The following is a 19531-nucleotide window of genomic DNA, read 5'->3' on the forward strand; positions in this document are numbered from 1 at the left end:
GTCTCTAAGGTGCCACAAGTACTCCTTTTCTTTTTGCGAATACAGACTAACACGGCTGTTACTCTGAAACCAACCATAACGAGAACTTCCAGAGGGAACATTTAGTGAAGTACTGTAACTCCTGTTGTTAGTCTACAGGGCTCGAAGCTAAAAAATTGTGTGGGTGTTTTGTGTAAGAAGTGTCACTTTAAAGCTGCATTTCCCAGCTTTCTAACATTTGTTATTTGTTTTTCAATTGTAGCTCTAATGTTCTTGCCAGTGGCATGCTTGGGGGAACCTTAGGGTAGAGAGAAGAGTTTTACCACTCCATGTCAGTATAAAGTAGCCACAGTGAAGTGGCCTCAGAGCAGTCAGATGTCCACAACAGACGCCCCCTGGAGAAGGGGCAGCCTGGGAAGGGAGAGCACAGATGGGGGGAAGCTCAAACTAAAGTTTATGAGCCTATCAACAGTATGTGCCATCCATATGCACCCCTTGTTGCCAGGTCCAGGAGTGGAGGTGCACCCTTCCTCGATTTCCCTGAGTGGCTTTAGCATGTCACACAGCATCCCCATAACCAAGGGTCTGATTTACTAGTGGGAATGCATGACTGAACTACACCCAGGCTTCTCAGCCAGGAGACAGACGACTTCTGAGTTTATCAATCCCACAGCCAAGCCCTTTGCTAACTCTCAACCTTGATTTTTTCCCTGGAGCCATGGCTTTCCTGCTAACTGCAACTCTTCTCCCGACGGCACATGGCTGTAGGGAGCTCAGCCTGTGAGGAGCTATTTCCTTTCCCTGGGAACTCCTCTTCTTAGGAGTAGTCTCCCATAAATGACATCTGGTTGCCTTTTAATCAGAGGCAGGTGCACATTAGCCACCAACCAGCCACCTAAGGAATTGACTGCTTACAGGTGAGCTGGGCTCATTCTCCTTAAAGATACCTGTCATGGGTACAGTGGACCCTGACTTCCCTTAAAGGGGCAAGCCACCCCATGAGAGGGCCCTATCCTGCCAATAAATAACATTTACTCACGTTGTGTGTTTATTGGCATGATAGGGCCCATATATTTTACCCTGCCCTCTCTGCTGAGTGGGCTCTTCCTAGAGTTTCTCCATGCAGGACAACCTCCATCCCACCATCTAGTTATCTCTTGCCTCAGAGAGACTCAACTTTTTAAGCTCCTCTATTGCAGCTAATGGGACCCACCATATTTGGCTGCCAGGGTGAATCAGTAAAATAACTATGTATCTCCACATGGGACACATCAGTGTAACCCAGGGCTGAATCTAGCACAATTTGTAATCAGTCTGGGAATGTTGTTGAATTCTGGGATCCGTGCTGCATACCCACACTGAAGAGTGGTGAGAAGTTTGCCCAAAAATGTATATTGTGGCTGAAAACAGCTTCTCAAAGAAGAAATAAAGGACTGTGTATTGCCATGTATGTTAATGGCACCAATCTGAAATTTAAGAAAACCCTGGTGTTTTCTTGTTTCAGTTAGCGTCTGCTGGGAATAGCTGACTTGTTTAGATGTGCTCTAATGCATGCCCATCTTTCTTTCCTTTCTCAGTATTTAGAGAAACTAGAGCTGACGAATTTGACATCAGTAGTGAATGTTTATCCAGATGAAAAGTGCGGTGCACAGTTCATCCTGATGCTGAGAAATGAGGAAGTGGAGCTGAAGGTGAGTGAACCCAGTGAAGCCAGAAAGGCATGACTTATGCACATTTGCCGTGTTTGACCCAAGCTGTTCTTGATCCCCATAACACAGCAAAAAGCAGTGGCAGGGCTGTTATTTTTCAAAGCTTGGTGCATGATACCCACTGTCTTTTGGGGGTGGGAAGGGGCATTTTGGAATCATTCTAGTTTGTTTAAATAACAAATGCACACACAATGAAATCTCTGGGAGAGAACACTGCCACTCCTGGCCTGGGGAGGGGTCTCCAGGGCTTCTCCATCTTCTGGGACCATGGCACTCCCCTCTTTCCAGCCCTGGGAGGCAGTTTCAGGGCTTCCTTTGTACATGCAGTCACTGTTGCTCCCTGCTGAAGCAAGGGGGCTCCTCCTTCTCCTCCCCCCGCTCCTTCTGTGACAGGGCTCAACTTCTGCCTGTCTCTACCTTCTCTTCCTCCCATGTCATCTCTTTCACTTATATGCATTCCATAGCACTCCAAGCAAGAGTGGCACCCCATTGTGCTAGGCACTGTACATACTTAGTCAGAGAGAACCTCCCTGCCCTGAAGAGCTTACAGTCTAGCTAGGCAAGACAGACAGGATGTGAGGTGAAACAGAGGCGCAGAGCTAAGAAGTGACTTGCTCAAGGTCACACACCAAGTTGGTGGCAGGGCCAGTTAGGGAACCCAAGTCTGCCTCTGGTGCAGTGCTCACTTCCACTTCCCTTCTCTCTCACATACAGTGAGGGTGAGGAGGTATGGGACGAGGAGAGGAAGAATGGGAAAGATGAGATAAAAAAACAAGAGGGAGTGGTGAAGATGAATGTGGGGCACAGAGTACATGAGGGGGAATTCTACTCTCTTCCCCCCTCCAAAATAGTTACATGGGGGTCTTCATCCCCTACTGTGCCCCGCCCCATACACACTGAGAGGCAGATGTGTATTGATGAGGTACTGGTCCCTTTGCCTCTCTCTAGAGCGCCTGTTCTCACCCTCCACCCCTGCTAAGTATTGGGCAAAGGGAATCAGTTTTCCATAGCCTATCACCCCCTCCACATTATGTGAGAAGGGGTTTGAGGGTGTCATACAGAGGGATTGTACCTATCTTCAGTCTCAAGGTAGGTAGTCACTATGGCATCCTGTGCATTAAATCAGAAGGGGAGCTGCCAGAGGAGGTCAGAGTTAGGTGACCATATGTCCCGTTTTGGCCTGGACAGTCCCTTTAAGCCCTGTCCAGGGGGGCAGGCAGGGCTTGGGCCAGTGCTGCGTGGTGTCCCGTTTTCCCTTTGGGAAATACGGTCACCCTAGTCAGAGTACAGATTGAACACTCAGCACAAAAAGGCAGTAGGTAAGAGGTGACAGTGAGGAAACCTGACAAGTTCCAGCTGGTTTCCTTTTTAAGTCAACTTAAAAATGCAGACTCAGAGGGGACTGTGAGAGGGGACACACACAGCAGAGACCAGGAAATACTTGGTTTTGGAGTCACTCTTAGGTTTCTACTTTTTATTCTCTCAGGTCGAGGACTATGACAGTGGGGAGGAATGGAAAGGCTTTATCTTCACAGTCACACAGGTAGGGAAGCTCTTTAGTGCTGGTTCTCAGCAGATGGTAAATTGTATCTTCAATTGCTTGATCACATGTTGGTTTGTATGAAATATACTCAAGAGACCAAATAACCAATATCAGCCTTGTTTATTGCAGAAAAGTCAATAGTATAGCACAGGGGAAAAACAGCTCAATACAATACCAGTTTTCAGGAAGCCATCTCCTGAAGATGACCTCCTGAGGTCCCTTCCAACCCTGATATTCTATGATCTCATGCCGTGTTAAGTTCACCTTACACAGGAAGTGTGCTTCCAAAGTTATACCCCAAGGCTATCCTCCCTGTTCACAAGTAAAAAGGTACCACATGCCTCAGCTGAGGCTAGATTTAGCCAGTCATCTTTCCACCTTGTTTTTAATGGTACCACGTGTACCTCTTATCTCTTTGTTCTGAAGAAATGCATTACCACTACCAAGGTCATAAAGGCACCTCCTAGGCTTGTACCATGGTACAACACCCCTCTACTTAAGCCGAAGCCTACTTCAGCTAACACAAGGTGTTATAGGATACTTAACATAAATGATCAGGATTATAGAATTCTGGCCAATAATCACTACAAATGTGTGTGATTTTGTATATTATACACAAAGTTACATTGATAGTGTGCTTAATATTAATGTAGTATGAATAATTCATAGCTATAATTAATCACATCAACATATTAATATGCATTAAGCACACAATTAGAAATTAGAACACTGCATGTGTTTATATATAAATAAATCACACACATTTCTAGCAATTACTTGGCCTGAATTCTATAATCCTGTTCACTTATGTTAAGTATCCTGTAACACCTTGCATTAGCTGAAGGCAGCTTTGGTTTTTATATATATTAGCCCAGCATACATTGGTCACAGAGTTCTCTATGCCAGTATTGCATCACAGCTGCTTCTTTCCTGGCTATCAGTAAAAGTTCATCCATTTAACAGAATTTCCTTTGTTCAAAGGTTATTCAGTTACTCACAGCTGTGTGCCAAAAGATTACTCATCCATAAGGGACAGAGTTGGTCAAATGTCCTGTATGGGACAGACTGGCTCCTACTGGTGCAGAGTCTTGCCATCTCACTAGTCACATGATTCAAAGTGAGCCAGCGTAACCGGTTATGCCATATGCAGGGGCCTTCTTAACAGCAAAGACCTCAGTCTACCTTCCTTAGATACACCCATGCTGTTGTACTGGGTTAGAGAGAGATCCCAGGCCTCAGTCCATATGCTTGCCTTGGAAATGGACCCCCGACAGCTGTGGAACTGGGAGCCTGCTGTGAGGTAAAGCTAGGCTCCCTAAGGCACTGATCCTGCCAACACTTTAGGCACAAGCTTAACTTTTAACATTACTTACAGGGTTATGGGTGTTTCATTCACCGCACGACCCCTAGCATCAGGGCATGGCATTGCAGGAGTCTTTGCATCTAGCACCCCCTAGATGCTTCTTGGGCCCTACAACGGCCTGTTTTTGTCCACAACTTTGCCCTACAGCTATATTGCATCTAATTCAGACCCCCTTCCAGGGTAAGGAAAGTCCTACAAGAGTTAGGCTCCTCTTCAGCCCACCCTCCAGGCTCAGTTCCCAGCCTCTTCTAAGTCGCTCTCTGGCTTTGGAATAGAGACCAGACTCTTTTCTCAAAATCTCTTCACCTCTTCAGGCCCTTCTTCAGGAGACTGTCACTTTCTGTAGTTCCTACTGCAAAGTGAGCCTTCTGAGACCTAGTATGACGCATGGGTGCTTAACAGGCTGTCACCTGATTCCATTAGTCCTGCCCTCTCTTGCTAAGATGCAGCTAATTATGGCACAGGTGGGCTGATTGAACAGACCTGGCTGGCCCCAGGCCTGCAGGTCCTTACAGGGGAGGACCAACCTGTTTCAGGCTACCATAACATTAAGCATGTGCCTATTTATTTGCAGGATTGTGGGCTTGCGTTCGTTTTTTACAATTTTGAGGAGTTGCAGTGTTTGCCATATGCACCTTTTGTAAAATACTAGATTTTTTTTAAATGCAATAGTTCAATATTGCACAAAAAGGGATTTACCCCTGTTGGCAGACTGCGGTTTCTCCCCAGGGTCCAGGACAACCCATGCATTATCTCTTGTGCTGTTCTCTTCAGAGTTTAAAATTGAAACAGCCGCAATACCTGTCTCTTGTAAAAAGAACCTTCAGAAAGGCTGCAAGAAGGGTGGTTTCTTTTGGCTTAATTTGAAGTTTCTTCACTCTGTGACAAAGTCTGGGCTGTTCCATTTAGTTTTATTTAATTGTCATTATTAAATATAACTTCTGCTTCACTTGCAGTTTTTCTGTGGACAAGATGCTTCTTTGCAAATAATCTACCATTGTGCTCACATCAAATCACTGGAGCGTGATTCTGCTTTGATCAGAACACAAGCCTTGTCAAATACTATCGGGCTGGTAGAAAAGACCTGAAATAAGCTGTTTGAAATGTCTTAACTACAACAGCCTGACCTATACAGCCTTCTCCCTTTCCCTCTTCCAACCCAGTGGTTTTCAACCTGTGGTCCACGGACCCCTGGGGATCCTCAGACTATGTCTAATATTTCGAAAGGGGTCTCTACCTCCATTCTGAATTATTTAGGAGTGTGCAAATGAAAAAAAGGTTGAAAACCACTTTGTTCTAGCCAATTTACCAGGGATTGTTCTTCACAGCCCCAGGCTGAGACTTAAGCCACATCTAAACACAAAATTTACATCAGTTTAATTAAAATAAATTTTAAAATCAATTCAGTTAAAATGGTGCAAACCCCTATGTGGACATATTTCTGTCTGTTCACAATTGGCTTACATCAGTTTTGCTTAAAAGACCAAATTGGTGGATAATGATTGGTTAGTGATTTAAGCCAGTTGTAAACTGATTTGAGTATGTCCACATGGGAGTTTACATTGCCTTAATTAAATTGATTTAAAACTTGATTTTAGTTAAATGTGCAAATTTCATATGTAGCCCAGCCATTAAGGGTTCATCGACACTGCAATAAAATATCCATGGCATGGCTATGGCTGGCCCAGGCCAGCTGATTTGAGCTCACGGGGCTCAAAATAGCAGTATAGACATTTGGGCTGGAGTCTGGGCTCAGGAATCCCATGAGGGGGGAGGGTCTCAGAACCCAGGCTTCAGCCCAAGCCTGAATGTCTACACTGCAGTTTTTAGCCTCACAGCCCCAGTCCTGTGACCATGAGTCAATTGACCTGGGCTCTGAGGCTCAGTGCTCTGGGTTTTTTATTACAGTGTAGACACCCTCCATATGACTGATTTTCATAAGGGCTAAGTATCCACAATTCCCATTGAAATCAATGGCGTTGTGGGTGCTCAGCATTTCAGAAAGTCAGGCCACAGCTGCATTTGCTTGTTAAGACTCCCCTGCCCTCTCTTGGTTCTTATCATGCAGACAGAAAGCAGAAGACCAGAGTCCAAAGCGCAGGTAATGCAATGTTTAATGGGGTTAACAAGCAAGCATATCCCAGCTCTTTACACCAGTAGAGCTTGCCTGTTTCCCCCCCTTCTCCTTTTTAGTGGGGTTAATTATACCTGTAGTGCTCGCCCCTGGTACCACCCCTTACAATTTATGGTCATATTCCATTTTGGAGGGTCTTGAGTCTGGGGGCTTTAGTACCACCTCTTTTGTACCCCATGGGACGGGTAGGGAGTGAGACTGTGTTTCAGCCAGGGTCACCATTTCTTTAGCTTTTATGTTTCTTATACCTTCCCCCCAACTTCCTCACCCCTCCCGCCTGGTTGCTTGACTTTGGCGTGGGAGAGGAGTTGGGCAGCCTTCAAGTGTACGCTCATATATTAAACTCCCACACTACCCAGCAACACTTTAACTCTATTCCTTATCTTTTCTCATTTTGCTGTAAACCCCAGCTGGCTGTGGGCAGATGCAACACACAGTGCCTTTGTTCACACGTTAGTAAGGATATAAGAATATCAAAAGTCAAACGGGCAAACAAAACCCAAAATTCTATCTCAGGCTAATAAACAGGCCTAGATACTACATTACCATCACCAACACTGCTTACGAACATCTAGCTACACTTGCTAAGAATCACTTTGGAGTTTTTATTCAACGGTAGTCTTGGACACAAGACAGTTCCATTTACCAGCCAGTGCTCATCTACTAAATCCAGTCATTAAAAAAAGATTCTGCTTTGTAGTTGTCTTTTAGTAGAGTGTGGTGGTGGTGTTGGGGTTCACCACGGTTAACACCTACCCACATTGTTCTCCCCATTCCATTTCTTTTACAACTTTATTTTTTGTTAATTCTCAGTTGTCAGTTCCAGCGTGTATATCACTGCTACCTGGACAACTTATTAAGCTGCATGACGTGCTAGAGAAAGAAAAGAAAAGGAGGACTGCAATAGAACAGTCACCCAGTGCATCTTTGAGCACGGAGAAGACAAACAAGGGAGACTACATTAACAAAGTGAACACTATGCCAGAGTAAGTTCAGACTGAACTATGTCAATACAAGTCTGATCAGAATTTCCTCTTTTCTTTCAGAGCATTTTAATTTTCCTATATATAAGCATACAGGGGTCTATACTGGGCCCAGACCTATTCAACATATTCATAAATGATCTGGAAAAAGGGGTGAACAGTGAGGTGGCAAATTTGTCAGATGATACAAAACTACTCAAGATAGTTAAGTCCCAGGCAGACTGCGAAGAGCTATTAAAGGATCTCTCAAAACTAGGTGACTGGGCAACAAAATGGCTGATGAATTTCAATGTTGATAAATGCAAAGTAATGCATATTTGAAAACATAATCCCAACTAGACATGTAAAATGATGGGGTCTAAATTAGCTGTTAGCACTCAAGAAAGAGATCTTGGAGTCATTGTGGATAGTTCTCTGAAAACATCCACACAGTGTGCAGCGGCAGTCAAAAAAGCAAACAGAATGTTAGGAATCATTAAGAAAGGGATAGATAATAAGACACAAAATATCCTATTGCCGCTATATAAATCCATGGTACACCCACATCTTGAACGCTGCATGCACATGTGGTTGCCCCATCTCAAAAAAGATATATTGGAATTGGAAAAGGTTCAGAAAAGGGCAACAAAATTTATTAGGGGTATTGAATGGCTGCTATTTGAGGAGAGATGAATAAAACTGGGACTTTTCAGCTTAGAAAAGAGACGACTAAGGGGGGATATGATGGAGGTCTATAAAATCATGACTGGGGTGGAGAAATTAAATGAGTGTTATTTACTCCTTCTCATAACACAAGAACTAGGGGTCACCAAATGAAATTAACAGGCAGCAGATTTAAAACAAACAAAAGGAAGTATTTTTTTCACCCAACGCACAGTCAACCTGTGGAACTCCTTGCCGGGGGATGTTGTGAAGGCCAGAACTTTAACAGGGATCAAAAAAGAACTAGATAAGTTCATGGAGGTTCAGTCCATCAATCGCAGGATGGACAGGGATGATGTCCCTAGCCTCTGTTTGTCAGAAGCTGGGAATGGGTGATAGGATGGATCACCTGATGATTACTTGTTCTGTTCATTCCCTCTGGGCACCTGGTATTGGCCACTGTCAGAAGACACGATACGGGGCTAGATGGATCTTTGGTTTGACCCAGTATGGCTTTTCTTACAAACAAAACCAATTATTTATATCAATCATTATTAAGACTACATTTTAGTCACAGGTATTTTTAATAAAAGTCATGGACAAGTCACTGGGAGTAAACAAAAATTCATAGTCCGTAACCAGTCCATGACTTGTACTATTAAAACTGATTAAAACTTGGGTGCCCTGGGGAAGGGAGTGGTCTGGGGGCTCCACGGGTGCTCGGGGGCGCTGCAGGTGTTCTGGGGGGCGTGATCAAGGACCCCCGCTGGTGCTGGGGGCGGTGGCCTGGGACCCCCGCTGGTGCTGCGGGGAGGGCTGGCAGGCTCCCTACCCAGCTCCGCGCAGCTCCCAGAAGTGGCCAGCATGTCCCTGCAGCCCCAAGGCAAAGGCACAGCCAGGGGTGTCTCCGCGTGCTGCCCCAACCCCGACCACCCGCTCCGCAGCTCCCATTGGCCAGGAACCACAGCCAATGAGATCTGTGGGAGCATTGCCAGCAGGTGGACGCAGCGCACAGAGCCGCCTGGCCACGCCTCCGCCTAGGAAGGGACAGCTTCTGGGGAGCCCCCCCACCCTAGGTAAGCGCCGCCCAGAGTCCTCACCCCTGAGTCCCCTCCCACTCCCAAACCCTTGCTGCTGCTCGTGGTGAGGTGGCCTGAGATTGCCCCAGCAGCGGTTGGCAGCCCCCGGGCCAGCTGCACCAGCTGCTGCAGAAGTCATGGAGGTCCCAGAATCTGTGACTTCTGTGAGAGACTCACAGCCTTAATCATTATACATTAAGGGGTCTAAGTTTGACTTTGTCATGAGTAGCATGGAATTTTATGTATTATTTGTTCTTCCATTGAACACTGTACTACACTTGTCCCTTTTTGTTTATTGAAGCAGTGCTTGAAAATACCTATTGCATAAAAAGAAGAGGGTGCAGAGGTCTGAGAACAACTGTTGCTAGCTTGTTTCCTTGTAGCATATGTTTATATGTATGTATGTGTGTATTTGATGGGTGCATTCTTAGTTTCGGGAACTATCACCTCATTATCTTCAAAAAATCCCTGATAAACAATAGGAGCCATGATAGACTGCAGGTTCTTCCACGGTGATGGGCCAAAGCCACCATGTCAGGATCCGGATTCTGAACACATCAAAATTCAGGCAGGGGTGTTTGGATCTGAGATTTTGTTTTAGCCCATTGTAGAGATAGGGATTATTTGCAAAGTTTAGCTCTGGATTCAGCTGTGGGTTTCAGTGCACAGAGTTTGGGTTATTTGGATGTAGGGGTTTGGTTCAGGCTCATCTCTGTAATTGAGTAATCACTTAGATTACTCTAACAACACCGGAGAATTCTGGCATTTCAGCCCCGTCACTCCTGATACTGTAGCAGCGTTTCAGAAAGGCCACTGCACTCATCTTGTCTCTCTCCACTCGCCAGAGATTTTAGGCCTTGCTGTTTCAATGTGTTTTGTTTTGAGAAAGTACAAATGGGCCATATGCAGCTTTCGTGGAAGCTTTATTTTTTTTAACCATGCCTTAGACTGTCACATATGTTTGTCTTTCTAGGAAAATTATACTGTACTAAGTAATATATTTGCAGGTGATGGATATTCAAAGTATTCCACATAAGGTGAGCAAAATGGGTCAGTTTACGTTACTCGCTTTACTTTGGGTATTAAGCCTTGTTGGTTACACAGCCTACCCTCTGAGCTGTGCCCCGTGTCACACGCTGAAAGGGATGAATCGTAGCTATCTGGAGTTCTGCCGATTGGCTGATATGGTGGCATCACTCTATGGAATGACCCTTTCATGTGTGAAACTTCTTGGAGCGACAAAGGCAAATGGCAGCCCCAGATACCTAAGGTACAGATCCTCTATGAATAGGCTGGTAGGGCAGGTCTAGTCTTCATGCTACTTGCCCACTGTAGAACGATCGGCTTCTGCTAGTGGAACTCAGTGTGTTCACGCTGCTTCTCTCCTCCCTTCTTTGCAGGTGCTTCTATGCAGTGTCACGGCAAAAAGCGATTGAGATGTTAGAGACAAATCCTTCTTGGGGGAACTTGATCCTGCGGCCTGGTAGTGACAGTAAGAACTACTCAGTCACTATCAGACAGGTGATAGAGTAGGTTGAATCCACAAGATATTATCTAACTGCTAATTGATATGTACTGCGTTATGATGCCTAATTTAGAATGTCCAGGGATCGCTTGTGAAATCTGTCCCGTATTGTGAGAATAAGGGGGAGAAGGTAATTCAGGCATTGAGCATAGGCTCAAGAGACAGTGTGATTTGGCTTACGGAGGAGGAGAGGATTGACACGACAAAGGAGATACAAATCAGTCAAAGAGTGCTGGCCTGATGAGGCAGAGGGCATGTGTCTGGTCCTTGAAATGTCGTATCCTACGTCATGGAATCTTAGACTTTCAAACCCCAGAGTAAGCACCAACAAACGTGCACACTCTGGAGCCATACCTAACACTAGAACAAATGATCAGAATTAAGGCTAATAAAATTGAACTCAGCATCAAACCACACAAGACTTGTTACATTTCAGCGTTTGGAGAGCTTCAGAACCAGAGGCAGCTGAGACCCAAAACAAAGTTCTGGGCCTGTAGGTAGCAAACACACTACTCTTGCTCTCCTCTTCCTGGCCTCACTTACCTCAGGGACTAACCTTTTCTGCCTCCTTCCCTAGGGGGACCAGACTTTCAGTCAGGACCCCAAAGCAGAGAGAAGTCCCAGGGAGGGTTTGGGTTGTGACATGGGCACTGGTTTGGGAGGGTGGGGGGCAAATGGCCGTTGCTCACCATTTTTAAACGGGGGGGGACCCATGTGGCTCCATGTTTGAGAACCTGAACTCGGCACAGTAGAGACGGGGCTCAAACCCTCCCACCTTGGCCCCTGTCTGAAGCTGACTGACAATAACAGAGCCCTTCCCCACTGGCATGACAGAGGAGTGGGTAGGCCAAATTCGAGTGAGGGGTGTTGTGACCTGGTACATGGGGTTGCACCATCACTCAAATTTGGCCCGTTTGGTTGCTTCACCCGCCATACACACAGTTTTGCAGTCCTTGTGGCGCCAGTGGTTGGAGATTGGGATGGTCCATGACACAGAGGGTTTTGGCAGCTGGGTGCACAGAAGGGTCCCCTCTGCACCGGTCAAGGGAATTCCTGTGCTGTTTTGAAACATGATGTAGAACATTTATATAACTGAGTCTGAAATCTGAAATCAGTAAAGTTTCTGGCATTCTTTCTATGAGATTTTCACCTAGAACCAGAAAACTATTTCAAGAGACCCCATGCCCCTAGGCCCTGCTGCTGTTTCCAGCATCCTTGAGCATAACCTGGGAAGATAAAACTTGCTATTCCTGGTATTTCTAAAGTAAAACAAAGACCTAAAAAATACCTTTCCAGCTTCTTCTTGATACATCACAAAGCAGCAAAAAGGCAAACAACCAATTTTTCCCCTTTAGCTGGTCACCTTTAAATGAACTGTTTCAAAAAGAGATTGATAACATTAGTGTATTGAAACTTTCCATCAAATGAACATCTTAAATAAAAGATAGGAAACTTGCAGCAATCACCATTCATTTTCATTTACACTATTTTATTAACAGCAGTGTATTAATACTGTACTTTCTTTTTGTTTCAGTGGGCCATGCATAAAGCACTACAGAGTGGTGAACATGGGCAAAGGTTACACAGTTGAACTGGCAAGACCAGTAAGTGGGTGTTTCCTTGTTGGCGATATAAAACCATATATTGGGTCTGTGTTAGAAAGCTGGAAAGAGTATGGAAAAGTAGAACAAAAAAAGCAGGGATTTGTCTGATTCATAGATTCTAAGGCTAGAAGGAACAATTGTAATCATCTAGTCTGACCTGTGTAGCACAGGCCAATGAACTTCCGCAGAATAATTCCTAGGGCAGAACTTTTAAAGAAACATCCAATCTTGATTGAAAAATTGTCAGTGACCAAGAATCCACCACAACCCTTGGTAAATTTTTCCAGTGGTTAATTACTCAGTTAAAAATTGGATCATGTTATTATACCTTTGAGAAGTTAATTCTATGTCTGTGACCAGCCTGTAAACTGAACTCGTATCTGAACTTGTCTACATGCAGAGTTGTACCCATTTACCAGTACCAGTTTAACTAAAAGTGTGAATTAAAACCAATTTAGATCAAACAGTGCAAAATCTGTGTGGACTCTCTTATTTGGCTTTTCGCCAGGCTTGTTTCAGTTAAACCAATTAAGAACAGGTTTAAACTAAACTGAAATTACCCTGGTTTACCCAGAAATAAGTGTCCATACAGCCTTTTTTCTTTTTACCAGTTTAACTAGATGTGTTGAAACTCACACCTTAAATTAAATCGGTGCAACTTTCTCCCGGGTGGCTCACTCTTCTCTTCTATCTAGTTCTGAAATGCCGGGTCTTCCATCACAATTTAGAAATCGAAACTTGAGAAATCAGACTGCTCGCCCAAAATTACCATGGCACTACAGGATGACTTTAAGGTTTCATTTGGATTTGCAGGTTGGTTAGATCTCTGTGCTCATGCTGGCCCTTGCCAGCTTCCTTGTGGAACTGCTCAAAGTAGGAAATTGTAACCTCTGTTGCCCTTGACTGGGTACTCAAGGGTGTTACCACACCACACCCTGCAACTCGGTCTCCTGAAATCTACAAGTTTCCTTTTCTCTGAGGCCTCTGCCACTGAATAGCCCCAGATTAACTGGAATTGGATGTGTGGGGACTGTTAGCTCAAATGAAAATGTTACTGACCTAGTACAGAAAGGAGAGCGGAAAAGGACTAAACCAAAGATGGTTAAATAAACTGGTACCAGTTCAGTGGGTTGCTCTAAGTGCCCAGAAGCAGAGCCCAAACGTTACGTACAGAAATTGGTTTAAAAAGCTGAATTAAAACAAAAGACCAAATGAGGGGCAGTGTTACCTTGTGGTGAGGGCACTGGACTAGGACTCAGAAGACCTGGGCTGTATTCCTGGCTCCGCCAGAGGCCCGCTAGGTCACTTTCTGCCTCAGTTTCCTCACCTGTAAAATGGGGATACTGAGCGTGATCTCCTATGTAAAGCACGTTGAGATCAACTGATAAAAAGCACTGTGAAACACTAATGAACATTATTTTGAACACCAGACAAATAGTAAAGCCATGGGGCCCCACAAACTGGCAATGGCAGAGGTTGCAGCAGCTTCTGGGGATCACAGACAAGGGTGTCATAGGTGTGCAAGCCTAGGGGGACAAATCTGGAAAGGGAGCACATGTTCTACTTTGCATTGGACCCCACAAAACTTCAGGCCAGCTCTCCACTCCCCTGTTGTCCTGGAAGCATCTCTTGGGTATTAGCATCTCCTCCTGCTATTCAAACATCTGCCTTTGGTGAGGATCCTAAAATGAAGCTGTGCCATGATGGGGGTAGTGGAATACCCTGTGGAGCCATTTTATTAAAACCTTTCAGCTCATTTTCTCCCTGTCTGACAACAAGATTAAAATCCAAGGCCAAATCCAGGCGCTCTCACTCAACCCAAATTCCCCCTGTAGGATCCGATAGCCTGTCTAGAAAAACTTTGAGCTGAAGAGGGGCAGGACCTCAAGAGACAAGTGTTTTTCTAGTGGTTTGTGTCATGTCTCAGCCCAGGCTTTACTTTGGGGACAAGGGAGGAACCCACACTGTATTGTACTAGCACCTTTCCTTTGTTTGGGGCCAAAAGGAGCTCCACACCAGGTTGTTTCCAGCCTGGCTGGAGCTGCACTTTGCACTGAGGGAGAGAAAGGCAGCAGCGGGGGTTTCTGGGAAGCAAGCCCAAGCTTCCGCCTTGTTCAAGACCCAAGCCTGCGGTGCATCCCCCTCAGTGCACTGCATAAGCCCGCTCCTACAATGTGCCTAACATGCAATGCTGATTTTCAGCAAGTATTTTGCCCCTGTATTTGCATGCTCCTGGAAGCTCCTATTTTCACCGCACTTATAGTAAGTAGGTGGCTCTCAAAACACAGTGCATTGCAGCTTCAGCTACTTGACAATATCTTTATGTACCTACCTGCTAACACATTTCAGACTGAAAACGTGGCTCACAGTAACTTTTCACACCCCTTTCTGTTACCTAGGTTATGCTCCTGAGCCTTCATGATGTCATTGATTACTTTGTGAATCAAACTCAAGGGAGCTTGAAGCCATTTGTCACACACACGTATGACAACAAATCGGGTATGCGGCTTGTTTCTACATGTAAGCACAGCAACTAATTTGCAAGCAGACCATATGGGCTGAAACGTTTGAGCAAAAGACATGGATTGAATATTTTGAACAAAAACATCTCACGTTACAAACAGAGGAGGAGTTAATTCTGTCAAATCACTCTAATTACAAAATAACTAAAGTAAGCCACCTATTCATTCAGCAGAGCTGGGAGGGTCCCAGAGCTTGGGCTCCAGCCTGAGCCCAGAAGTCTACACAGCAGTGAAAAAGGCCCACAGCCCGAGCCAACTGGCACCAGCCAGTCACTGGGTTTTCTTTGCTGTGTAGACATACCCTTATTCTTAATAAATGGGGCTAGGTTCTTCAGGAGAGACTGCTCCCAAACAGGGGAGCATTAAATCTTCTGTCCTTTTTCTGCAGCTGGACTTCCTTTAGAGCATGCTCCAAGAGAGATGCACCAGGCAATTGTCCCTCATCCCGGAGCCAAGCCTCTCAGGAGCCCTATGTCTGAGACAGTAACAGCACCGCTTCAGGAGAATCCTGTAGCCAGATACATGTATGGTGAGGACAGGACAGCTTTGGGGGCCTTCTGTTTCTTTGAAAGTTAGGTTTGAAGTCAGGGGAAAGTGAGTTTTTTGGGGAGGGAAGAGTCACGTGCAGTGGGGGCTACAGCAGCATCTCTATCAGTCTGGACACCCCAGTATCAAAAGCAGCATGGCTTCTCCCCCTGACGAGGATGTCTCAAGATGTGGGGTAGACGCAAGTAGATATTGTCAGTGGCCACAGGGAGGGATTAGAGATGGAAGACAAGAGGTTTTTGCCTTCAGTGTATTGGTTCAACCCAGATGATGACTGCAGCGACTGACACCTGTTTAGCGCCCTATGTTAAATGAATTGGTGTGGTCTCTCCATTTTTGTGGCGCACGAGCCCGTAGTTGATACTGACACTTGTTGGCAGTCTCAGTAGCAAGGCCAAGGACTGCATGGGCTACGTGCACTGTCCGACCCCACTGTCAACCCCTGGCCTTTGCGCCTTTTCTCCCCCATATTGCCCCTTATACATGGGCAAAACTCTTAAAATCTGAACAGTTCCTAATTGTATGTCCTCTTTAAACCTCACCTTTGCCACGATGCCTCCAAAAACCACCATTCTGATCATGGCCAGGCAGGTGATAAGCTGTGACTCTTCCACTTCTCCAATTCTCTTCCTCTGACCCATTAAAAAAAAACCACCTCGAATTGACAAACCTGTGCCACTTCACCAGATTTGCTTGCATGGTGTATCTTCATCCTCTTTATGTCATTAGATTCAAGTTCTTCAGGGCCTGCAGCTCTGTTTGTACAGCACCTGGTACATTAGGGCCCCAATCACAATATTTACTCCTAGCCACCTCCATTGGACACTTACCTTGCTTATGCTTAAGGATACGGACTTAAAATTTGCCCCCAAACTTAGATTTTGTAAGAACAAACTTTATTAAAACCTAGAGCCAAGGGAAATGCTTCCATGAATTAAAGTAATCCAGTTGATTCCTCTGCAGAGGGAGGAATCCAGACCCGTGCAGTGCTGAGAAAATGACTCAAGGACTTTCAGAGAAATTGAAAAAAAAAAATGGTGAAAAGCAACAGAGTTATAAAAACTGTTGCAATAATGGAAGGTGCTCTTACTGGCCTAGGACAAACTTATTTACAGTAGATAATGTGAAAGGGCCTCTGATTATGCTGGATGAGTAGACACAATGCAGTTCTGCTACTGCTGGCAAGGGCAGCACTTGAGCTGGAAGTGCACTTCTCCCACCAGTACAGTTGAACAGCTTGAATATTTAAATCACCTCCCTCCAGCTTCTCCTATTGTCTTGAGTTAAGACAGGAGTCAGGGCTGGCCCAGCACAGAAGGAATGGAGTGTTTATGGCAAATTAGTACGGAAAATGAAAAAAGTGTGTACGTACATGTACAGTGCCTAGCTCAATGGAGGCTGTAGATTCTACCTACAATATAAATAAGGCAAATAAGCAGAGTGAGAGTTGAGAAACCGTGTTGTAGTGACCATGAAGAGTGCAAGCCCCGCTTGGAAGCTGCTGAAGCTGGAATGGCTCTGCCATGACACTTTTGCTCTCTAGTGTTAACAAGTGTTTTTCCCATTCTTTCAGAAACTCTTTGCAAAGAGGTGAAAGAAAGAGCGAAGAGACAAGAGGCTGACAGACAAAGCGCAAATCAACCCCTTTGAAGTGAAGACTGTAGGAAGGACAGACGTTTTCTTGGGGAAAAAAGTCACATTCTAGACCAGGAAATCCCAGTGGGGCCTAAATTTAGTAGTACAGTCTCACCTTGTATCAAGAAATCTCAGAAGCTGGTGGAATAAATTACGGCACATTAAATTGGATGTCTGTTTCCTAAGGCTTCCAGTTTGTACAAAACAAAGTCCATCTCCATGGCTTTAAGCACATTTGTCTCAGCAGCCTTATGAGACTTTCTGGGACGCAATAGAACGGTTTCACCCCAATCTGGCAGCCTCTGTGCTGTTGAGGAGGATGAAAGTCTCAGGGAAGGGGAACATTCAACTGGAGCAGAGGGAAACGATCCCATAGTTGGGATCACTGTTCCCTCTGTGTGCACACACAGATCCTAAACCCTGCGCACACAGCGAAATACTGCGCGCACAAAAATTTGCACAGAAGAAATTTTTTGCGCACACGACCTGTCAAAAATTAGAGGGAACATTGGTTGGGACCCTCCTTCTAGATGATGTCGTGGTATCCTCTCGCACTGAGGATACCTCTCCAGGGGAAGGAACCCCAGTTATTAGGAAGAGACAGGTAATAGTTATGGGGGATTCAATCATTAGAAACATAGATCGCTGGATTTGCAATGATCGCGAGAACCGCATGGTGACTTGCCTGCCTGATGTGAAGGTTGAGACATCGAGACAGACTTATGTGTAGTGCTGGGGAGGAGCTGGTGGTTGTGGTACATGTAGGTACCAATGACATAGGGAAGGAGAGGTGAGAGGTCCTGGAGGCCAAATTTAGGCTGCTAGGTAAGTCACTGGGGGGGGCGGTCGCCAAATTAAATTAATAGGCAGATTTAAAACAAACAAAAGGAAGTATTTTTTCACACAACACAGTCAACCTGTGGAACTCTTTGCCAGAGGATGTTGTGAAGGCCAAAACTGTAACAGGGTTCAAAAAAGAACTAGATGAATTCATGGAGGATCGGTCCATCAATGGCTATTAGCCAGGATGGGCAGGGATGGTGTCCCTAACCTTTGTTTGCCAGAAGCTGGGAATGAGTGTCAGGGGATGGATCACTTGATGATGACCTGTTCTGGTCATTCCCTCTGGGGCACCTGGCATTGGCCACTGTCTGAAGACAGGATACTGGGCTAGATGGACCTTTAGTCTGATCCAGTTTGGCCGTTTTTATGTTCTTATATTCCTCAAAAGCAGGGAGGGAGAGCAACCCATTTCAGCCCTTCCCTCCCCGTACCCTGCCAAAAGAAATGGATCTTCAGAGAGTCCCATAAAGTCTAGGCTTGGGCTACTGTGGCCCAAGGAAAAGGAAAATGAATTTTGAAATTCAGAGGCCCTCCCAAAGGATTTGCTTCCACCAGTACTGCAACCCCACTTGTATTAACTGAGTAGGTCCAGCTTGAGCAGTAAATAGCAACTGCAGCAGCACTGTATATCGGGTGAGAAAAGCAGTCCCTCACCTAGGAAGCTTCCTGTCCATTTAGAGCTTTATAGTTCAGAACTAAACACCATAAGCTCCACTCAGAAATCAACAGGTAATCAATCAGTGAAGTTTCCCCACTTAAGTTGAAGTTGGGGCACTTTGCACCAGCTTCGAGTTCCGAATCAATTGAAGGGATAATGTGCTGTAGAGCAAAATCTTGTGGTGATGGACCATGCTTCTATAGACAGTGCCTAACTCTGCGAGAAATGGAAACAACCTGTAGCTCAGAGAGCCATGGTGGTCACTGCTGCTATGAGCATCTAATAGCAGCTCAATAGTAGCCCAAGACTGCAAATGGAGTAAAAAGAGGTGGATGTATGCCCTCAACATGGCAGAAATAATCTTCATCTCTCGTAGGTGCTTTCCCCACCACCTCTTCAGTCTTACTCAAATGGAGAAATAAGGGAGAGTACACGGCTTTTCACACCGTACATTGTTGTATCCTTTTTGCTGAACAGTGATTTTTCCAAAGTATTAGAGAGCAACTTCATGTTTATAAAAAAAAAGCATTTCAGATTATTTCAGAGCATACAGAGGAGGACCATTCTGCTGAAGTAATCTCTCTGAGTAACATCACTTAGCAGCAGTTTGCAATACCCCAAATTGAAATTTGCACATTGCTGTGAATTGAAATAATTGGGAATTTTTATTCTTCTTCGCTACATTTGTGTCTTGTACTTTCCATGTGCAAATTGTGGTTTTGCTGAAGTGATTAGCAGTAGCATGGTTCATGTTGTCATTAGGGCT

The 19531-nt window shown here is 45.1% G+C and overlaps 1 protein-coding gene across 3 annotated transcripts in view; it reads left to right on the forward strand.

Moving 5' to 3' along the window:
• The window catches only part of STAP1 (signal transducing adaptor family member 1), a 28581-nt gene extending 11146 nt beyond the window's left edge, over positions 1-17435 (forward strand). For 2 of the 3 annotated variants that reach the window (XM_043545191.1, XM_037896596.2), the window contains exons 3-10: positions 1557-1670; positions 3175-3231; positions 7542-7714; positions 10833-10961; positions 12492-12561; positions 14961-15081; positions 15472-15612; positions 17203-17435. In XM_043545191.1, the coding sequence (XP_043401126.1) occupies positions 1557-1670; positions 3175-3231; positions 7542-7714; positions 10833-10961; positions 12492-12561; positions 14961-15081; positions 15472-15612; positions 17203-17279 (882 nt within the window). In that variant the 3' untranslated portion in view covers positions 17280-17435. The remainder of the gene's footprint in view (positions 1-1556; positions 1671-3174; positions 3232-7541; positions 7715-10832; positions 10962-12491; positions 12562-14960; positions 15082-15471; positions 15613-17202) is intronic. The other variant, XM_043545192.1, reaches the window with a different exon arrangement.
• The last annotated feature ends 2096 nt before the right edge of the window (positions 17436-19531 follow it).

The sequence above is a fragment of the Chelonia mydas genome, chromosome 4 (genome assembly GCF_015237465.2).
Source record: "Chelonia mydas isolate rCheMyd1 chromosome 4, rCheMyd1.pri.v2, whole genome shotgun sequence".
NCBI classification, from domain to species: domain Eukaryota; kingdom Metazoa; phylum Chordata; order Testudines; family Cheloniidae; genus Chelonia; species Chelonia mydas.